Genomic DNA, 21,008 nt, shown 5'->3' on the forward strand with positions numbered 1-21,008 from the left:
CAGTAGTTCCTAGTACAGGGAACATGTAAAATTCCACTAGAATAAGCTTACTGAAGGAGCTAACGTGAACATATAAGCCAGTGACGACATTAAAAGCTATCAACACTTTACAGGTAACTGCTTTGACCCTTCATTTTATGTGTGAATAAACAAACCAATATGATCAAAACATGCCCAAAGTTTCATCGGCAACAGAGAAGGACTAGAGTATTTGCAGAGTCTATTCTGTCTAAGGAACTACTTACTCCAAACAGTTTCCTGTGTTTTGATTGATCCATTAGAGTCAATTTAGGGCCTGCTACATGGCTTGGTGGGGACAATGGCTAAGCCTAATGATTTGAATTTGATCTGAGGAACTCACCCGCTGGAGAAGGAGAACTGACTCTAGAAAGATATTCTCTGATTTCCACACTGCCAGAAGCACACACACAAAATAAATAAATAAAAAGTGTGTGAAGTCAATTTGATCGACCATCCAGCATATCTTTTCTAATAATTTATCACGTTACATGCATACTTTTGGGTTTCTCTCCTGCATCCACAAATACACACACACACACGAGTCACAATGTAGAGGTATTCTTACTGCAGCTCATGGTCAGATATTTCTTAGTGCTTTCCTTTCATGCAGAAATTTCTAAAATGTTGGTCATTTCTAGAAGCTACTGAAATATGCCTAACATGTGACTAAAGTGACTTCAAAAGCTCCCTCTAATGGGCCGAGAAAATAGCTTGTCAGTAGAATACTCGCCTAATGCACGAGGTCTCAGGGTTGATCCCTACAATCCCCTTAACAAATGCTTTCATGACTCACTTGTATTAGAAGGGAAAATGTTACCTACTACTGAATCTTTGTTTTACACTAAGGAGCCTAGGAAGAAAATATTTGAAGATATCTAGTAACCTCTACATGTCTATGAGGAAACTGCAGTCAACCCAAAGACCTTGAAATAACTAGGTGAAGTAGGTTAGTCATCCTCAGCAACAGCATCAAACTATAACACACACACTAAAAAGGCACCTTTGTCCTTAACTCTTTCTGCACACTCCAGCGAAACATACCTGTTCTTTCTCTTTCAGTAGCTGTTCAAAAGCAAGTGCCTTCTCTCTCATCGAATGGCATTCCAACTCTTTTTCTCGTAACATCATGGAGAACTTCATATTGGTCTCATGTAACGCCTGGTATTCTGTTTCCTTCCCCTTGGATGCTTCTACTATTTTTTCATTTTCCCCTTTTAATTTAGAAATGTCCATTTCTAAAATCAATATTCTCTCCTTCAAATTTGTCACTGCCTGCCTCAAAAGCTCATTCTCACTCACTTTGTTAGTGAAATTCTCATTTGAAGAATGTAACTGGTCACTTTTAGCTTTGATTAAGAGGTCTTTTTCCCTAAGTAAGTTTTGTAAGACTTCTTGTTTCTCCTTCAGCTGTTTAATTTCTGAATCGGTTTGTTCGTGTTCTTTTTTTTCTGCCTCCGAGGAAGCAGCAATGGAGTCTGACAGCCTGTGATTGTTTTCCTGGAGCGTTCTAATCGTGGCATCTTTTTCCTGCAGTGATTTTCTCAGATCATCTACTTGTTGAAGCAACTGCGAAGACTCTTGTGGCCCGGACGACTGGCTTGCTCTAAGAGGCTCGGCTGACTGAGTGGTAAGAGATAAGCCAGAAGAGAACTGAGGTGACATAATATCAAGCTTTCCCAAGAGGAGGTCCTTGGTATTACAAAGCTGCCCTATGCTATGCTGAACTTGTGCCAATTCCTGCCCAAAATTCTTAAGTTTGGTTTCATTCTGCTCATAACTTTGGATCAGGCCAGTGTAGTCCACTTGTAATTTAGAATTGTTATCACTGTCAACTAGAACCTGGGCCTGAAGCTGGTGAAGCTCCTCCTGGAGCTGGGCTGACTCGTGCTGCATGTTCTGGACTGTGGTCATCACCTGCTGCTTCCACTCCTCCATTTTCTTCACCTGCTGCTTCAGTTTATCCCGCTCCTGCAAGAGCTCCTCGAACTGGTTACTGTTAACACCTCCAGCCTCGCCACCCGTGCCAGAAGTCTGCAACACTGTCAGCAGGGTCTGGCACTTCTGACTCAGTGCATCGATTTCAATGTCTTTTTCTCGAATGATCCGGGATAAATTCTGAATGGTTTCTTTAAACATATCTTGACCACTACTTTCAAATCTAGTGGACATTTTTTTATTCTCATCTTGCAACTTAATAAGCGCTGCTTCTTTGGCACTGATAATATCTATCATTTTGTGATACTCCGTTTTTAGCTGGCTATTTTCCCTCGTCTTCTCATTCAACACCATCATTACTTTCTCTCTTTCCATGGCGTAGGCATGCAGCTGCTGCTGAAGGTAGGCGACATCCTGGGAGTAGGACGCTGAGGAAACCCTGGCGTGAAGAGCTTGTATCTCCAAGTCTTTCTGCTGGATAATCTGGGTGAGCTTGCCGACCTCATCTTTGGACAGCTGGTCGATCTGCTTAGTTAAAGAGATGTTCTTTTCATTCAGAAGCTGAATCTCCAGCTCCCGTTCTTTGATTCCCTTCACTAACTTTTCTGTTTCAGCTTTAGATAGATCATGCTTTTCACTGCCATTTTCTATATTAAGGCTCTGAACTTTTGTTTCTTGAAAAATATCAGAATTGTCTGTTTGAAGGTCCCGCCTTTCTTCATGCAACTGGGCTTTTATTTGTTCAACTGTTTTTTGCAAGTTCTTAATTTCTTCATCTTTTTCTAAAAAAAGCTGGGTGTGTGTGATACTCATCTGCTCATGCTGGTACTTAAACTCATCCATTTCTTTCTTCTGCTCCTGTAGAGTCTGCAGCAGTTGCATCTTATTCTGGTTTTGATCTTCAATCATCTTCTGGTGATGTTTAATTTCTTTTTCCAGATGACTCTTGATTGTGTGCAGCTGGGACAGCTCAGACTCCAGCTCCGTGGCGCTGTCAGCGGCTCTGGGCTCAGGCGCGGGCACAGTGCGACTCTGCTGCTCCCTGAGGCGCTCCAGCTCTTCCTGCAGGTGGTTGTTCTCTTCTTTCATGGATCCAAGACTTCTATCCTTTTCCTCTATGGTCTGCCTTAAAGTCTCATTTTTCCTTAAAGCCTGGGCACATTTGTCTAATTCCTTCTGCAGTTCTGAACTTTTTTCTTTAAGTTTCACAATACAAATTTCTTTCTCATCTATAAGTTGTGTCAATTGTTTCTGCTCTTCTAAACTAGATGACAATGTTTCCTTGGTGTGTTTATGATCAGCAGCCATTCGCTCAATACTCTTTTTGAGTCCTGCTATTTCCAAGTCTTTTTCTTGGTTGAGCTGAATTAAGCGCTCATGTTCCAGCTGTAGGGCAGAGGAATTCGGGCTGCGCATGCTGGGCAGCTCCTCGATAGCTTGCTTGTGCTTGTTGGCTTCTTCCAACAGCCTCTTCTCAGCTTGACACAATTCTGCTTCTAGCTGTGCCTTTCCCCATTCCAGCATGGCAGTTTTTTCCAGAGAAATCTGGTTGTTGCCAGAAATAGATTCTTCCAACTGATTTCTTACATCTTCACATGCTACAACCAACTTTTCATTCTCCACTCTGAGATCAAAAGCAACTTGTTTTAAATGTTCATTGAGCTGTTCTACTTCTGAGAGAGTCTTCTTTAAGTTTTGGACTTCAGTTTCCCTTTCTTTAAGTAAGTCATCCTTCACACACCTGCTGGAGCCTTGAGTTTGAGACTGAGCTAACTCACTCCTCACTGTGGCCAGCTCCTCTTCACTTTGTCTGATGTGCTCCCTCAGTTCACAGTTCTCCTTCTGAATGTTGGAATTATTCTTCTCTGATTTACTTAGCTGATCTACTAAATCTTCTACTTTATCTTCAAGCTTCTGCTTGGCTAACTGTAATTCACTTAGAGCCCGTTCGCTGTGAGTCAGCTTTTCCTTCTGCATGTCTAACTGTTTGGTTACATTCATTTTATCATCCTCCAGTTGGTGGACTCTCTGCTTTTCATCATCCAGATCTTCTTTCAGTTTCTTGATGACACTATTTCCTTCACTTTGCTGTTTTGATAGCTGATCTTTTATCAAAATCACATGCTGAAAGAAAAATAAATTTTCACTGTAACTTTGTGATATTTTTCTCATGCTGGTGTCTAAAGAAAGTTTTGTAAAATTTCATATATAATAGAATAATAATCTGATATTTCTAATCCTTCTTAAAAAAACAACTTTCTATCCCACCACGTCTCACAAAATAATTTACAAAAAGTCCATTTTATCATTTTAGGGGTAAGAATCTAAAATTTAAAAGGCTCTGGCTTTTTTTGAACATCATACATGTTCTGTTTCCAACTTTTAACACCAGAGCAGGCTTCAGCAAATGGCAGCCCTCAGCTGTCTCTGCAGAGTTTACCAAAGCACAGCCATGCTTCCTTGTTCACACATTCTGGCTCAGGGCTGAACAGCTGCAAAGGAGGTACGTTCTGCAAAGCCAAAACATATTTTACTAACTAGCACATTAAGGGCAAAGTTAAGACTCTGACTACATCATCAATGGACTAAACTATGAAAGCACACGATTTTACCCTCCTGTGTTAGTTAGCTCAGCACCCAAATGATCAGCTGCAGTGCGTTGCTCCAGCCTCCCCAGCTAACACAGGGTTACCTTAGTAGCCTCCTCGTTCTGCTTGTCCAGTTTTTCTAACTCAGCCATGAGTGTTTCATTCTCATGAATACTCTGGCTCAGTTCTTGTTCCTTCACCTCCAAGTTGAGTTTCAAGTCGCGAACTTGAGAAAACAAATCTATGTCTCTTGTAGCTGTACTTTTAATGACTTCATATTCACTGCCCAGTTTGGAAAGTGATAGCTGAAGTTCTTCCTTAAAGGGCAAGAGGACAAAGAAGGCAGTATATACTATCACTCAAGAAGAGACATCAAAAGATTGAACATACAGCTATAAAAAAACATAACTGGGAGCTCTGTTTTCAGTCTTTTGTATTGGAAACATTACTGAACAAGCCACAGCCTTCAGTAATGTAGTGTTACTCACAGCTCCAAGGAAAACGTTTCTACAACTCTGTGTTTACCTTCTTTGCAAAGACCATTCTCAGTGCAAAGCATTTTCTATCCCATTCTCATGGCTACCACCCTTATCTTCATGCCTGCCAAACACCATTTTATTAAAAGTCCCCAATCTCTCAACTATTTATTTCTACTCCCTAATACCCAGTCAACTAAATTAAAAAAAAAAAAAAAAAATCAGTACTCAGTCAGATTAGCTCTAATTAGGAAATAAAAGACCTTCTTTTCTCATTTAAAAAACTTACTAATTATTTGATTGTGCTATGATACAAAGCCTTCTCTTATCTAAATAATGTCCCTATCTGCTTCCTTTAACTTCTGAGCAAGTAACCAGGTTCCCTCTCACATACCCAGCACTACTAAACACAGACCTACACATGCATCAATAGTCTACCATGTGACAACACTTTTCTTGAAAACCTAAGAAATTAGACAGTTCTCTATGATTCAACATCATTTCTCCACAATTATGTCTTCCCTCAGTAATTTTTAAAATTGAACTTCTCTGGGATCTACTTTGGAATTTCCTTTAAAGAAGCAGTAAGCCCCTGTAAAGGAGGCCTGTAAAGCTATGAGAGCGTCCCCACTACCCTTCTCATTTCCTTCCAGCCCACACACTGATTCTGAACTGTCCTTAAGACATGGAGCAGGGTGCTGGGGTTCTCGTCTGTCTCCTAGCACTTATGGGGCTGAGGCAGGAGGACTGCTATAAATTATAACAGGTCAGTCCAGTCTAGGATACAGAGTGAGACCCTATCTTAAATAACAGAAAAAGAGGAGGGTGAAAGGGAAAGACAGTTCAACAGTTAAGAGCCCTTGCTCTCATAGAGGACTTAAGTGTGGTTCCCAACCCCCAGATGGTAGCTCGCAATAGCCTGTAACTATAGTTCTAAGGAATCTGATCTCTTTTGGCCTCAACAGGCACCAAACACGCATTTGGTAAACATACTACATGCAGGCAAAACACTTGTACTCATTTTAAAAAATTGTAAAAAAGGAAAAAAAGAGAAAGAAGACAGTATTTTCTTCAATCTTTCTGAAGTCATTTGCCCACTTAGGAGACCAGCAATGACTCTCTCCAGGCTGAAGTGAACGGCACGTACACATTTGGCATCGCTGCGTGGGAGACACACACAGTCCAGGGAGAACTACAAAGAACACTGGCCATCACAAGAAAGGAGAACAGTCATCAGAAAACTGAACAGTAAGAAAAGCTGGCAGGCCCTATAGCATATGCCAAGAAGTCTACAACTTGAAAGTGTACTTAGACCAGTTAGACATACACAGCAGTAAAAAATAAAGTGATAGTGAGTCACTACCAGCACTGCGTGGACAGAAAGAATGCCAGCAAAGATCTCAAAGTGTCCAGGGTAGTACACAAACAACTTAGAATTGAAAGACCTATCATGTCTCTTTGAGAACGCTGCCTATATAATGATGAGAAAAATAAGCTGAAACTAGAATGTTGGGGATATAAAAACAGTATAGATATCAGGTTGACACTGGTATTTTTTTAAGTCTCTATATGGAAAGCCAGACATGTATTGATATATCCAGGAAAAGTATTCTTGGAATTTGTAACAGACTATCTCTGGGAAAGAGATCATGTAACAAAGGCATTAATAAATACATTCATCCATAAACACGTGTTACGTTAAAGATTTCACAATTTGATTTGAAATTCTGGCCTTTAACTCAACTCCTCGCTGCCCCTATGAAAGGATCTGTCATTGGTAAATTAATTCTCAGAGAAACAAACATAATGCTTCTCCCTATGCCAATGTATCACAGCACTCTGTGCCTTCTTTGCTACTAACACAAACAAACAAACAAACAAACAAAAGAGATTCCATCCCTAACAGTAAATCTACCCCTCTTTGCTGCTCACCAATATTCTTATTCCTACTGACATGATGGCCATGTTCTGGGGCACATAAGCAAGACCTCTCCACCTACCTGTGTAGCCGCCATCAGAAGCAGTTTCTGTTCTGCTCATATCTGTATGCCTACTGGCTTCTGTTTGCACATACACTTTGGCCAGCCTCTCACACTCTGACCCTTGCCCAGGGACTCCAACTTGGCTGTCAAGCGTATCTATCAGTCAGCTCAGCCTTGTTCTGAGGACTCTATCCCTAAACATTCCACTTTCACATACACTGATCCTTAGCTGCGACCTATGACACACAGCATTTTAATTCTGTCCCATTTCAACAGCACCTACCTTTTCTTGACTCAGTAACAACTTCTCTTTTTCTAAAATTTGGACACACATTTGAAGTTTCTGATTGTCTTCAGCAAGATTGTTTTCCTATAAAAAAACATTAAAGTAGTATTTTTCGATAACACAGAATTTCCAGTTTATAAAAAGCAATCTAGTTGCATAATTGTGCAATTCTACTCAGTATATCTTTAGTAACATGTAAAGATTAAAATAATTCAATGTTGGATAGTTTAGAATCAGTCTTTCATTTGAGACATTCTCATATAGTATTTCTTTATTATATTTAAAAAAAAAAAAAAGCTGGGATGGTGGCGCACGCCTTTAATCCCAGCACTCAGGAGGCAGAGGCAAGTACATCTCTGTGAATTCAAAGCCAGCCTGGTCTACAGAGCAAGTTCCAAGACAGCCAGGGCTATACAAAAAACCCTGTTTTGAAAAAGAAAACGTGTGTGTGTGTGTGTGTGTGTGTGTGTGTGTGTGTGTGTGTGTGTATGTGTATACGTATTTACAAAGTAACTTGTAACAAATACACAAGATGACTCAGCAGGTAAAGGTCCCTGCTGTTCAAGCCTGGCAGTCTGAGTTTGATAGCAGGAACCCATGCAAAAATGGAAGGAAAGAAGGGACTCCTAAAACTATCCTGACCTCCCGACATGCACACGTGCATGCATGCACACACTTGGAGACACACCCATAAAAAGAAAAAAAAAAAAAAACCTTTGAATTTTTTGAGGAAAATCTGATAGAGGATCTGGTTACTATCTATACAGTTGTCAAATTCCTCTGCAACAATATATATTTACATAGGAAACATAAATTTATAATGCAAAAATTTTGTTATTAATCATAAAGCACAAGGTTATTAAAGCTCCTAGGATACATGAATTTGTGAGAAATCAAAAGATAATCAAACATAACAAACCAGAACTCCCTTGGTAAAACAATGCCCAACATGTTCTCCCATAACAGAAGTTACCTGTTTTAAACTACTTAGTCTCATTATTTCATTTTCAGCATCTGTAAAAACAATAAATGAACCTGACATTACTCAGAATATCTTAATAACTGACTCCCACATTCAACTCAGAAGTGCAGCCCATTAAAACAAAGTATATTTATAGACACAACTAGCAAGCAGGTTGACAGTCTGAAATAAAAAACATTTGTGCCACTTTTTATTTCTAATACAACTATTGAGGTAAGTTATAAGTGTAAAGCCATGTTAAAATCCAGTGCTTTGGAAAAGTGTAAGAATTATTACTGTGCTCTGGATGAGGCATCCAGTTACTATCCTGATAAAAATAGTAACAATTACATTTCAAAATATAACCAGAAAGAGTATAAGGTCTAAGACTGTTGTTTAAAAAAAATTAAAGCCCCAAACAAACAAAACATGAAAAGCAATAAATACAAATTTACACCCTAACAGCATAATTATCTTGCAAATATCTAAAGTGACTTAGAAATGAATGCACTACATATAGATCCATAGAGAAAAACAGAGACACTGTGTAGACAATGCAGCAAATACAACAGGGAAAGAACTAAGAGAACACTGGCTGGAGGATGTACAGAGTTCATTATGGCTAAAGCTTACAAAGCTAGGCCATGGAAACAAACTGAGGAAGTAGATAGGGACCAGATGAACAGACATGACATGTCCAACTAACAAAGTTCAGATTTCATCTTCAAGTTCTCAGGAAGCCATAAAGTCCTATAAAGTAGGGGACTAACTGGCTTTGCAATTCTGAAATTTTAATCCAGTCGCATAATAGAAGGAAAAAGAAGATGGATTGAATAACAAAAACCAGAGAATAAACAGCCAATACTTTTCTATCACTCACTTGGAAAGAGATGCTATTGAAAAGGAAAGTGCAGATAGTATGGAGCCCCCTTGATCACTCCAGCCCTACAAGGAAGATAATACTATTACCCCACTCAACACTCTTGCTTTTAAAAGACTGATTGGCATGTGTGAATGCATCTGTCCTTGTCCATAGGCCATGAGAGGGTGTTGTATTTCCTCCTCTGTAGATCTCCACCTATCTGGTAGTCCTTTGAGGCAGGGTCTCTTCTTGCATCTGGGTCTCATGCTTCCTAGGCCAGGCTGGTAGCCAGAAATCCTCCTGTTTCCATCCCTCAAAGCTGGGCTTACAGATGCAAACAGGATGCTGGGTTTGATAAATGGATGGTGGAATTCAAACCCTGGTCCTCATGACTGTGCAGCAAGCACTCGTAACAACTGAGCCACCTCTCCAGGCCCCAACCCTATTGTTCTTAAAACATTTTTCACTTTTCTACTTACTCCATTAGGAAATCTGTAACAGTTAACTCAGGCAATAAGCAATTATGACCGACTGAAGTAATCTCATGGTTATAGAAATGGGAAAAGAGGGAAGGACTAGGATAATAGCTCTCTATTGCTAAACAAACTCAAGTGGCTCACTCAATATGGTAAGTAAATATACTTATTTTATAAATGAGCAGAGCTCCTAGGGTTCCAGAGCCCCACTGAACTGCTTCCCTTTGCCCAAGTAGCAGCTCCAAGTGCTGATGCACCCAAGAAACCTGGTCCCTGGGGACGCAGTCCTGAAATATCATTCACATAGAAAGAAGTCAAGGAAATAAAAATTACAGAACTTGGTGACGGTTGGTTCAGATTTCATCTTCAAGTTCTCAGGAACGTCTAGACTTCTAGAATTGTGCTTTCCAAAGGTTGGGGAAGTAATACAAGGAAGGGAGAGGAGAGAAATCTTACTTTAACTTTAATTTTAGATTGAAAATAGATGTTATGCACAGAGCTGACTATTCAGGACAGGCATGTAGGATATGGGTGTTCACACCACACAAGAGGCAGGAACTTTGAGAGCAAGAATGAAGCAGTTCATACAGTTTATACTAAAAGATGACTAAATGCCCAATAAAAACGCATCTTTTTGGCTGAAGAGCTCCCTCCCACTATCTTCCTGCTATGAATGAATAGTGGTGTCTTGCCTATTTCCTTTAATACTCAACTTTTTGTGCTGGTACTTAAAATATTAAGTGCCAACAGGAGCACGGACCACCTACGGCTCCCATCACTCAAGCCTTTGCTTCTACACACATCACTTCAAGGAGTAACAGTGGGTCTCTGCTGATGCAATGCTGTCGTATCTCTAACTGAAGAGTCTGGGCTCTGGGTAGCTGCAGACAGTATTCAGTTCTGTCTACATTAAAGAAACAGACCAGCACATATAAGTAACAATTCCTACATCCATAAACATTTCTCAGAAATCTACCTGGCTTCCTAAATCACTGGCTTCCTTGTAAATACCTAAGAGAATAAGGAAGGGAGCCTGAGAGACATCCTGCTAATCCTCAGCCCTTGTGAGCAGACAACTATTTGGTGCTAAATCCAAATCCCACAATTCTACTAAAATTACATAGTCATTTCCATAAGCACTCCATTTCCATAAAATGCGCAATTATTCAACTGCTTGTCTCTAAAAAGAACTAGTGTGCCAAGAAACACCAATGTAAGTTCCAAACATTCTATACCAGTCAAAGCTTGCTGTAATCTCAAGACCTCTGCAACTGAGGAACCCGGTGGGGGAATCCTGGCCTCCTCCATCACAGCATCACTCTGCTTCTGAGCACCAGGCTGTGACTTGCTGTATTCCAGCTTCAAGCGTTCACACTGCTCAGTCATCTGTCTGTTCTCTACTTCCAGTCGCTCTTGTTCTTTCTTCCAGACTTCTCGGTCGTGTTCTGCAGAAGACAACCTTTTATGTATCTCTTTTATTTTATCCTCAAGTTCTTCAATTTTTTTGGTAGATTCTAGTTTTTCCGTCTGTAAAATATGAATAGTGTTTTGCATCTCATACATTTTAGAGTGATCAGTTACAGAAACTCCTGAGCCACCTGAAACATAAAAAAACAAAACAAGAGGAATCAAATGACAAGTTTCAAAAAATAAGTTGCTTGCTATATACAATATAGACTTGAGAGTTTAGAACTTGGACAACTTAAAAAGTTAAATTACTATATTGTAATTTTAAATAAGTAAGAACCAAATACTTCATTTGACTCAACTACTAATGTCTATATATTTGAGCCTGAAACAAAGTGAAAATATCTCAATTTTTTGCTGTGGTGTCATCAGCAAACAATGCAACTAACCCACAAGCTGTAAGTTATTTACGTAAGTGCAGAGGGCCTTTCTATGTCTACAGACCCGAAAAACCTTGACCCCACTGCAAACTAAGCAATGAGCAGAATGAGCTACTTCCTGTTCCATGGAACTTGGTCTAAGTTTACAACCGTACTCTGATAGTCTGATCTACAAATCATCTTAAAGTTTGCAACTTTACTAGTCTGTAAAGTTAGGAAACTCACAACCTTGCTGTAACAGATTTTCCAGTTCTTCGATTCGCTCTTCATAGTCACTTAGCTCCTCCTGATGTCGACGACTTATCTCCGTCAGTTTCTGTTGATGTGCATTTTGCAGTACTGACATTTCATGCTGATGGTCATCAATATCCTGACTTCTGTTCTGTTTAAGCTCCTTAAACAAATTTAACAATGTGTACAATCAATGGATAACCTAAAAAGTGTTTCATTTCACTATTGTCTAAATTTTGTATTATTAAAATTAATTATCTGAACACATTAAAGCTGAAAAATGTTCAACCACAGTCCCCAAATAAAGACAATTCTGACAGATCCATGCCTCCTCAGGGTTTAAAAAGCTGTCCTGTTTTTAATGGGGAAACATCAAGAACACAATGAAGCAAAAGATAGGTAAAATATCTTTCCCTTATACCTGTGGCCAAGAACACCTTTTTTTTTCTTAAGGACATATTCCCTCAATATTAGAACCAAGATCCTGGCTTTGTTTTCTTGTTTAGAGTCAGACCTTTCTTGTTAAATAGCTATGATTGGTCAGGAACTTAATACATAGTCCAGGCTTCCCTTGAGGTTATGGTAATCCTCCTGCCAAAGCCTCCCTCTTACTGGGATTACAGGTGCTTATGGCCACATCCAGCTCTAACTAATCTTGGATCTTGAAAGCAGTGAGGTCATTGCTAACATCTGACAATGAGCACAGCTAGTCACATTCTTGTTCTTTGGAATGCAGTCCACATTTCCAGCAGAGCCCTGGTGTTAGCGGGTGCTAGATATACCGTTTAGTTATGTCATCTAAACTGTGAGACTAGCCACCTTGTTGTAACAGTCTTGAGTTTCCTTCTGCTGCTATTCTCTTGCTCAATCGTCCTTCTGGCAGTCTTGAACTCCCAAACAGCAAGAGCAGGGCCTCTACCCAAGCTGATAAAACATCTCTCCAGGTCCTGATCTGGGAAAGCATCATTAGTCTGGCTAGTGTGTTCTGCGAGAGTCACAGAGCTGTTCCCAATGCTGCCCCTCTTGACACAGACAGCCTGGAAATCGTCCTTTCTTTACCGAGCCAGGGAAGGTTCTTGTATATCACTAAGGATCCTAGTAAGTAGCTGCTACTTCCCAAGAAGGAAATAATCTTGAATCCTACGCACCTATGTACCAGCACTGCTTTTACACTAACACCTCTGAACAACCCTATAAAATGGATGTTATGACTGATGAAAGGAGGCCCTGAGAAAAGTAAGTACCCTGTCTCCAAACAGCACATCTGATAGTGGGTGCAGCCAGATTTCATGGAAATCTGACTCGAGGATCTACCTGCACTTTTAAGTAAGCCAAAACTTAAAGTTCTATACCTGACTATAATTTAAAATAATTCCTGCCATGATGAATATATGTACACAACATTTTTCATAAAAGAAATAACTGACAAAACCCAGCAAAATTCTATTACTAAGGTAAAATAGTTATTTACAGAGAATATTAGCATTCTTAGATGTTAACATTCTTAGCGAATGTCAGAATGTCAATACGCTTTAAATCCAAACCTTTAAATGTATCAACCTGGGAATATGAAGACTTAGGAATAATGAGAAACATTTAAAACTAAGTGTTGTTGAACATACATTACTATAAGGAATAAAAAAGCTGAGTATCATCATCTATACAATCAATTTATAGCTAAGAACCCTACTAATTTGTCTTCTATCTTTATAGTCTGCAGATGTTAGATGCATAATAGATATCAGCAATCAACAGTTGGATTTACCTTAATAATATTTTGCAGTTTGCAGATTTCGGTTTGTTCAGAGCTTTGTGTTCCCTGCACCTTAGTTTAGAAAGAGAGAATTAAAAAATAATTAAACTAATCTTTTTGTAAAACAGAAAGTCACAAACTTTATTAAAAGCATATTGTTTTGTAAAACAAGAACATTTCCCAGACATATTCTCATACACTTTTCAAAGCCCTCAGTCTATTAATATATAAAAAATAAAAAACACCATAGTCAAGAACTTTTTAAGTAATTGAGGAGATAATAGCTCTACAAAATAAAGTTAAGAGGGAAGGAACAGAATATTTTACTGGCTAACCGAAATATGAACATGACGACAATTGAGTAGCTTTCTAAGATGATAGAAAGTTACCTGATACTAATGCCAGTAAATTTTTTTAAATTGTTTTTATGCCAGGTATAGTGGCACATGGCTTTAATACCAGAACTTGAAAGACACAGGCAGATGGGTTTTTGTGAGTTCAAGGTCAACCTGGTCTACATAGTGAGACCCTTTTCCAAAAAACTAATAAATAACTACGTAACATTTTATATAGGATGAGGATGTAGCTTCATTAGTAGAGTGACTAGCATTAGGTGTCCTTGCGTCTGAGCTCCAGCAATACATAGACTGTAATGCCAGTACTTGGTGCCAGGAGGACCAGACATTCAAGATCATCCTTGACTACACAGGAAGTTTGAGACCAGACTGGAAGGCATGAGACCCTGCCTCAAAACAAACTAAAAATAAAAATATTTTATCCATAAGATCGCTACCTTAGTACAGAATAATCTTTAGTTTGACCAAAACGCCTTTTAGATTCCTTTTATAGTTGTGTACTATCAGGATGGAGACATGGCTGAGGGGTTAAGCGTGTGTACTGTTCTTCCAGGATTTTCATCCAAGTCCCAGCATCCATCAGGCAGCTCAGAACTGCCTATAAACTTCAGCTCCAGGGGTCTGAAGCTTCTGGCCTTTACAGGTACCTGGCATCACATGCATAAATCTACACACACGTACACAGCCTACCTACTTACCTACACACACACACACACACACACACACACACACACACACACACACAAACTTAAATTTTTTAAATGTGTAGACAATTGATAGCTAGTAATTTTATGTATTTATAAGATACACTGTGATGTTTCAAGTCATGTACATATTATGTTCAGAGCAGGGAAATTATAACCATCATCTCAAATATTTATTGTGCTGACATTATCCAAAATCCTCTCATCTAGCTATTTTGAAATATACATTATTACTATGATCCATAGTTACCCTAATATACAAAGAACACCAGAACTCATTTCTCTCATGTATAGGTAAGTTTGTATTTGACCAACATCTACTATCTACTCACCAGCCCTCTCCACTACCCAGCCAGACCTATAGCACCCATTCATTTATCATTATTAACATTTGTTATATGACTTGTTACTTAACCAAAGCTACTCTGGGATTGAAAAAAAGAACATATAATGGTAACACTCCAATTCTCCAGCCAAAGATGGCTATCTGAGCAGGTGCACTGGTGCACACCAAAATCCCAGCTAGGCAGAGGCTAAGAAAGGACGATGGCAAATTCATATCAGCCTGGGCAACATAAGAGACAGGGAGGAGGGGGCACAGGAAGGAGAGAGGCTCGAGATGTGGCTGAGTGTCAGAGCACTTGCCCAGCATGTAACAGCTCTCATTCCAGCCCTCAAAATGTGTGTGTGCATAAATTAATCCCTCAGACAATGGAAACAGTGTTTACAGTAATAACAGATTCCTCACCTATAAAGTAAAGGTAGTAAACACTTCACACAATAATGATAATAGTATACATTGAAGCAACATGTGGAAACATTTTATAAAGTGTAATAGAAAAACATTTTTTTTGCTCTTAACTAGAAAATAAGCCTTGCTGAAAGGTTCCAGTTATGCCTTGTCTACTCTCATATTCCAGTATTTATCTGCCATATACTAAGCATTCAAGATATGCCAAACATTCTTTTTTTTTAAAGAAAAGCTGCTTCTTCTCTATTAAATCTTAGTTTAACCAGTGCTTCTTTTAGTTGCTTACTTGGTGGAGTTGTTTTGTTTTGTTTTTCTTTAAAAACCAAGATCTTGCTATGTAGAGTGATCTTAAAGTCTGAATTTTCCTGCTTCAGTCTCCCAAATGCTAAAAATACAGGTATGTACCACGCTATTGAGATGGTTCAACAGGTAAAATGCTTGCAGACACCTGACCTGAACTCAATCCCTAGGACTCACCTGGAGGAAGGACAGAATTGACTCCATTAGCTGTCCTCTGAAGTTAACATGCGTGTATTAGGTAACCCCTTCTCACCCCACATACACATATGAACAAATATAATTTTAAAAATTAAGATGTGATTATCACAATTGCTTGGTACTTCTTTAAAGTTCCTAAGACCCTAAAATAGATAGTAAATTGAAGTCTACACACACACATACACACACACACAGGAGACCACGCCATTGTCAAGATGTCAGGTTATCCTTTACGTGTACAGTTTGCAAACACGGGCTTCAGGTAGGTAAGATGGACAAATAGATAGCCCTAGCTCAGGTTTTGAGTCCTGGAAAAGTCCAGCATGTAGTAAGCATACAAACAACTTTAATTGAGATGATTTTTCATTTTCATAGCTTGATGACAATCACAAATGATGTACATATTTTGGGATTTTTAAACATATACCAAAGTATACTTATATATGCTGTATTTTCCCTCATATCAATGAAGTTAAATCTAAATGTCTACTGTCTACTGACAACCTCCATAATACATAAAACCTTGGTACAGCTGGGCATGGCAGCACACACTTTGTTCCTAGACTCGGGAGGCAGGGGAAGGTGGATCTCTGAGAGTTCAAGATCAGCTTGGTCTGCAAAGTGAATTCCAGGCCAGCCAATGCTACACAGTGAGAGCCCCTGTCTCGAAAAGAAGAAGAAGAAATGGTATATAGGAAAAAAGTTTCCTTGGAAGAAAGTTTACAGCCCAAAATATGAAGTACTTAATTTTTAGTGCATGAAAATTAACATACAACAATTTAACATATATTTTAAAAGATTTACTCCTTTTATTTTATGTGTGTGGGTACTATGCCTGTATATCTGTGCACCACATGCATGCAGTGCCAACAGAGGTCAGAAGAGGGCATCAGGTCCTCCTGGAATTAGACAGATGCTCTGCCTAAATAGTGCCAGCACACTTACTAATTCCTATTTTTCACAAATTCATCCAAATTTTACCAACCTGAGCAATATGTTTCCAATGTCCAAGTTCAGATTCAAGTCTAGAAACTTCATTTGATAATCTGTTTATTTCTTGTTGTGATGAAATTACATCCCCAAAGTCCATGTCATCCTCATGGAAGGCTGACACATGATGGCTGATCCCGTAACTGAACGAAGATGATGCAGTAGCCGCTGATGCACTGCCAGATGCTGGGTGTGTGAACTGAGCAGCCGACTGCAGCCTGCGCAGCTCATCCTGAAGTGAGGTCTGTCTTGCTTTAAGGTGGTTGATTTCCTCCTAAGTATTTATAATCCATGTTTTAGAAAAAGTATTTTTAAAATGTTTATTGGCCATCTCATAGATTCATAATGCTGAAAGCCATAATGATGACATATCAATGGTACTCAATTAAGTGAACCCAGATCTTCCATAATACCAGAACCATAAGATTGTTATTTGAGAGACAAACATAATTACCATAAAGTGTGGATAATATTCCAAATAGTATGAAGATTATAATTTTACTCACACGTTAACTAAAGCAATGAATTTCTCAGTGGAACATGAATTTGCTATCATCATAATGTAAATAATTTCTCAAAGCTCTCTTTATGATTATCAATGAAATAAAACAAAAGCTGAGTGATTTATACACTCAAAAGCTTTCTTGGAACTATCCTGCTAGGAAAGTCCTACATAACTTAGGTAATCTACACCATGGCTGGATTTAGGCTAAAACGTCCATGAATCAGTGGCAACTTTGCACTGGTCTGTACAACATGACTAAAAGAATATTTTGATTTATTAACCAACCTTTTTTAGATAATATAGTCAGCCTGTAGGTTACTTTTTTCTTAACAACGTATTTTATTACTAACTTATTAGCCAACTGTGTGTCACTTGTAACTCGACTAACCTAAACAATAGGGAAAGAGGATTAAAGAACACAAGAACAAAACCGTAAGGATATCAGTTCCGAGGATTACTCTTGCCGTAATCAGCAGGATTTCTTCTGCTGGAACCTGGAGTAACCAGAACCCAAAACCTCAGCAAGAGCCAGAGCCCTGAACCCTTCACTCAAGCGGTTCTCTCTAGGAGCGTCTCGAGGTGCAGCGATGAGCAGCCAAAACTATCCCAAAAGCCCCGCCTCCAGTTTTGGGCTCATTTATATATATCCTCCCAGAGTCTGTTCACAGGATCTTTTCAGCTGGCTACAATCAAGCTCCCACATGAGGTGGTTTGCCTTCTAATGTATTAACCTCACCTTTTTTCACAAGACCGTTCCAATCCCGCACTTGGGATCATAACAAAAACAGGTTTATCTCTCCTTCATCAGCCTATGGTAATGAAGCCTAAGCCCATGAGTCTTAGAAAAAAATATGTATTCAAAGAGGCCCTCATTTTCACACTAGGCAAGAGGGGGCCAATGAAAATCTGACCTTTATTTAGAGAGATAACTATAAAAATTCTGAATTCTTGAGCAGAATTTTAACTGAAGGCTGGCAATACCAATTTGTCAAGCTATGTGTGGTGGCACACATCTATAACCTCAGTAGTCAGAGGCTGAGGCAGGAAGATTGCTGTAAACGTGAGTACATCTTTCTATACAGTAAGTACTGGGGTAAAGAATGTTACCTAGCAAGACTGTCCAAAAAAAAAAAAAAAAAAAAAGGAGAGAAGAAAAAGAGGAGGAAGAGGAAGGAGAAGAAAAGAAAGAAATTTAAGCTCTAAGTGTTTATTTTCTCTTATATGTAGTGCACTTTTTGTTCTACTTTAGCAGATCACTAAAAGAACTAGAAACCAATTCATCTAAATCTTTGCTTTGTTTCAGTTTTGTTTTGTGTTCTCGGAACTGTGTACAGGGCCTCCCACACAGCAGACAAGCACTCTTCTGCAACCACTGAGCTGTCCCAGTCCTCATGGAAATCTAAAAAAACCTGAGCCAGGTGTGGCAATGGTGGTGGCGCACACCTTCAATCCCAGCAGAGGCAGGCAGATCCTCTGAGTTCTGAGTTCGGAATTAGAGGCCAGCCTGGTTTATAGAGCAAGTCTCAGGACAGCTAAGGTTACACATAGAAAAACTCTGCCTCGGAAAACCAAAAGGAAAAGAAACAAAAAAACAAGACTATGGTAGAAATGAACAGTTAGCCAAAAAACTAAAGAATACCCAAAATGATCTGGATTTAAAAAAAGGAAGAAAAGAAATGGCTCAGCGGCTGGAGAGATGGCTCAGAGGTTAAGAGCACTGGCTGCTCTTCCAAAGGTCATGAGTTCAATTCCCAACAACCACATAGTGGCTTGCAACCACCTATAACAAAATCTGGTGCTCTCTTCTGGCCTGCAGGCAGAATGCTGTATACATAATAAATAAATCTTAAAAAAGAAAAGAAAAGAAATGGCTCAATTTAAGTATTCACTGAACTCTACTTATGTATTAAACACAAAAGAAAATTCAACAACAGGATTCAGAGTAACATCGGTTAAATTACATAAGATCTATTTATTATCTATTATTAAGACTTCAAAGAAAAAACAATGCCAAAACAATCCTTTTAATCAAACTAAAAGAAAATAGAAACATAAAAAATTTCAACTGTGAAACATTTAATAGAGTTTTATGTGGAAAATCAAGTATATGCCAATAAAAAATACTAGCATGAGTAGTCAAAATGTATTTATACAAAGGAAAATGTATTAGCAATGATCACACTGGCTTAAAATTAACTTTAAAAATATCTAGCATATGCAAGGTCCTGGATTCAACTGCAGTACTGCAAAACAATTTAAACTAAATAAATGTTTTTAAAACCTCAGAAAACAGACATTAAATTATATTTAATATATATCAGAAATTAGAAGCAACAGGTCATTAAAATAGAATTTAAAAAAAAAAAAAGAAGATAGAATTTAATCTTTCCAAAGGTTACCTAATAAAATTAATATTAATGGGATACTGCCCCAATTTTAATAAACTTAATATTTTAATACTTTCACGAATCTAAAAAATAGGCAATATGTACTGAGAATTATCTTGCCTCTTTCTTCTGTAACTGACTTCGGTAACTTGAAGACTGCTGCTTTATTTGAAGTTCTGATGCTTCATGCTTCTCCTCTAGATCAGTGTAAAGCTTTTTAAGTCTTTCATTCTAGAAGCAAAGAGAAAGGTATTTTCAACAAAAAGATTTCAAGTCAAGAATGTTAGAAATCATTACATGCATGCATCACGAAAAACATTACACACAAAAAAATGAAGTAAAATATCAAAGAACTGGGCCTGGTGTGGTGGCGCACGCCTTTAATCTCAGCACTTGGGAGGCAGAGGCAGGCAGATCACTGTGAGTTCAAGGCCAGCCTGGTCTACAAAGTGAGTCTAGACAGCCAAGGCTACACAGGGAAACCCTGTCTTGAAAAACAAAAAACAAAAAACAAACAAACAAGCAAATAAATAAAAGGATTCTGGCTTTTAATATACACCTTTAAATTAAAACCCTAACTCTAGTTTTATTTTCTCTTCAACAAACTCAGATGCTGGTGAAGTTCCCCAAAGCCTCTATTGGCTTTTTTTTTTTTTTTTTAAATAAGGGAAAGCAGAGGTAAGGTTAGGGAGATGACTCAGTGGAGAACCCAAATTTGTTCCCAGTGCAAAGAACATTAAACATTAGCTGTTTTTCTTTTCTTTTCTTTTCTTTTTTTTTTTTTTTTTTTTTTTCTGTTTTGGTTTTTTCCCACCCTATCAAACACTGTAAAACTTGTGTTTATGACAAAGAATGTAAAGACTTTTATACAAATGTTTTACTTCCCCATATACATCCAGTAAGCCCTCTTGATTACACAGGCCCTGCTGTGAATTAAATGGCTTTCTTTCATTTCCTTTGAGCCCAATCTTGAAAGACTATGAGGTCAGCATGTGGGGGAAAGGACTCAGTCAGTCACTAGCTGGGGAGAATAGAGACCAAGTGCACTTCCTATCCAGGTGTGCTCACTCTTCCAAGTGCACTTCCTATCCAGGTGTGCTCACTCTTCCAAGTGCACTTCCTATCCAGGTGTGCTCACTCTTCCAAGTGCACTTCCTATCCAGGTGTGTTCACTCTTCCAAGTGCACTTCCTATCCAGGTGTGTTCACTCTTCCAAGTGCACTTCCTATCCAGGTGTGCTCACTCTTCCACGCCCACTTCCTATCCAGGTGTGCTCACTCTTCCACGCCCACTTCCTATCCAGGTGTGCTCACTCTTCCACGCCCACTTCCTATCCAGGTGTGCTCACTCTTCCACGCCCACTTCCTATCCAGGTGTGCTCACTCTTCCACGCCCACTT

The 21,008-nt window shown here is 38.9% G+C and overlaps 1 protein-coding gene across 2 annotated transcripts in view; it reads right to left on the reverse strand.

Moving 5' to 3' along the window:
• Positions 1-21,008, reverse strand: part of Trip11 (thyroid hormone receptor interactor 11) — a 71,304-nt gene that overhangs the window by 40,249 nt on the left and 10,047 nt on the right. For both annotated transcript variants that reach the window (XM_051150611.1, XM_051150603.1), the window contains exons 3-11: positions 19,730-19,840; positions 16,713-16,991; positions 13,431-13,490; positions 11,663-11,828; positions 10,823-11,185; positions 8,262-8,302; positions 7,286-7,372; positions 4,649-4,861; positions 1,063-4,080 (exon numbers count right to left, since the gene is read on the reverse strand). In XM_051150611.1, the coding sequence (XP_051006568.1) occupies positions 1,063-4,080; positions 4,649-4,861; positions 7,286-7,372; positions 8,262-8,302; positions 10,823-11,185; positions 11,663-11,828; positions 13,431-13,490; positions 16,713-16,991; positions 19,730-19,840 (4,338 nt within the window). The remainder of the gene's footprint in view (positions 1-1,062; positions 4,081-4,648; positions 4,862-7,285; positions 7,373-8,261; positions 8,303-10,822; positions 11,186-11,662; positions 11,829-13,430; positions 13,491-16,712; positions 16,992-19,729; positions 19,841-21,008) is intronic.

The sequence above is a fragment of the Acomys russatus genome, chromosome 1 (assembly GCF_903995435.1).
Source record: "Acomys russatus chromosome 1, mAcoRus1.1, whole genome shotgun sequence".
NCBI classification, from domain to species: Eukaryota; Metazoa; Chordata; class Mammalia; order Rodentia; family Muridae; genus Acomys; species Acomys russatus.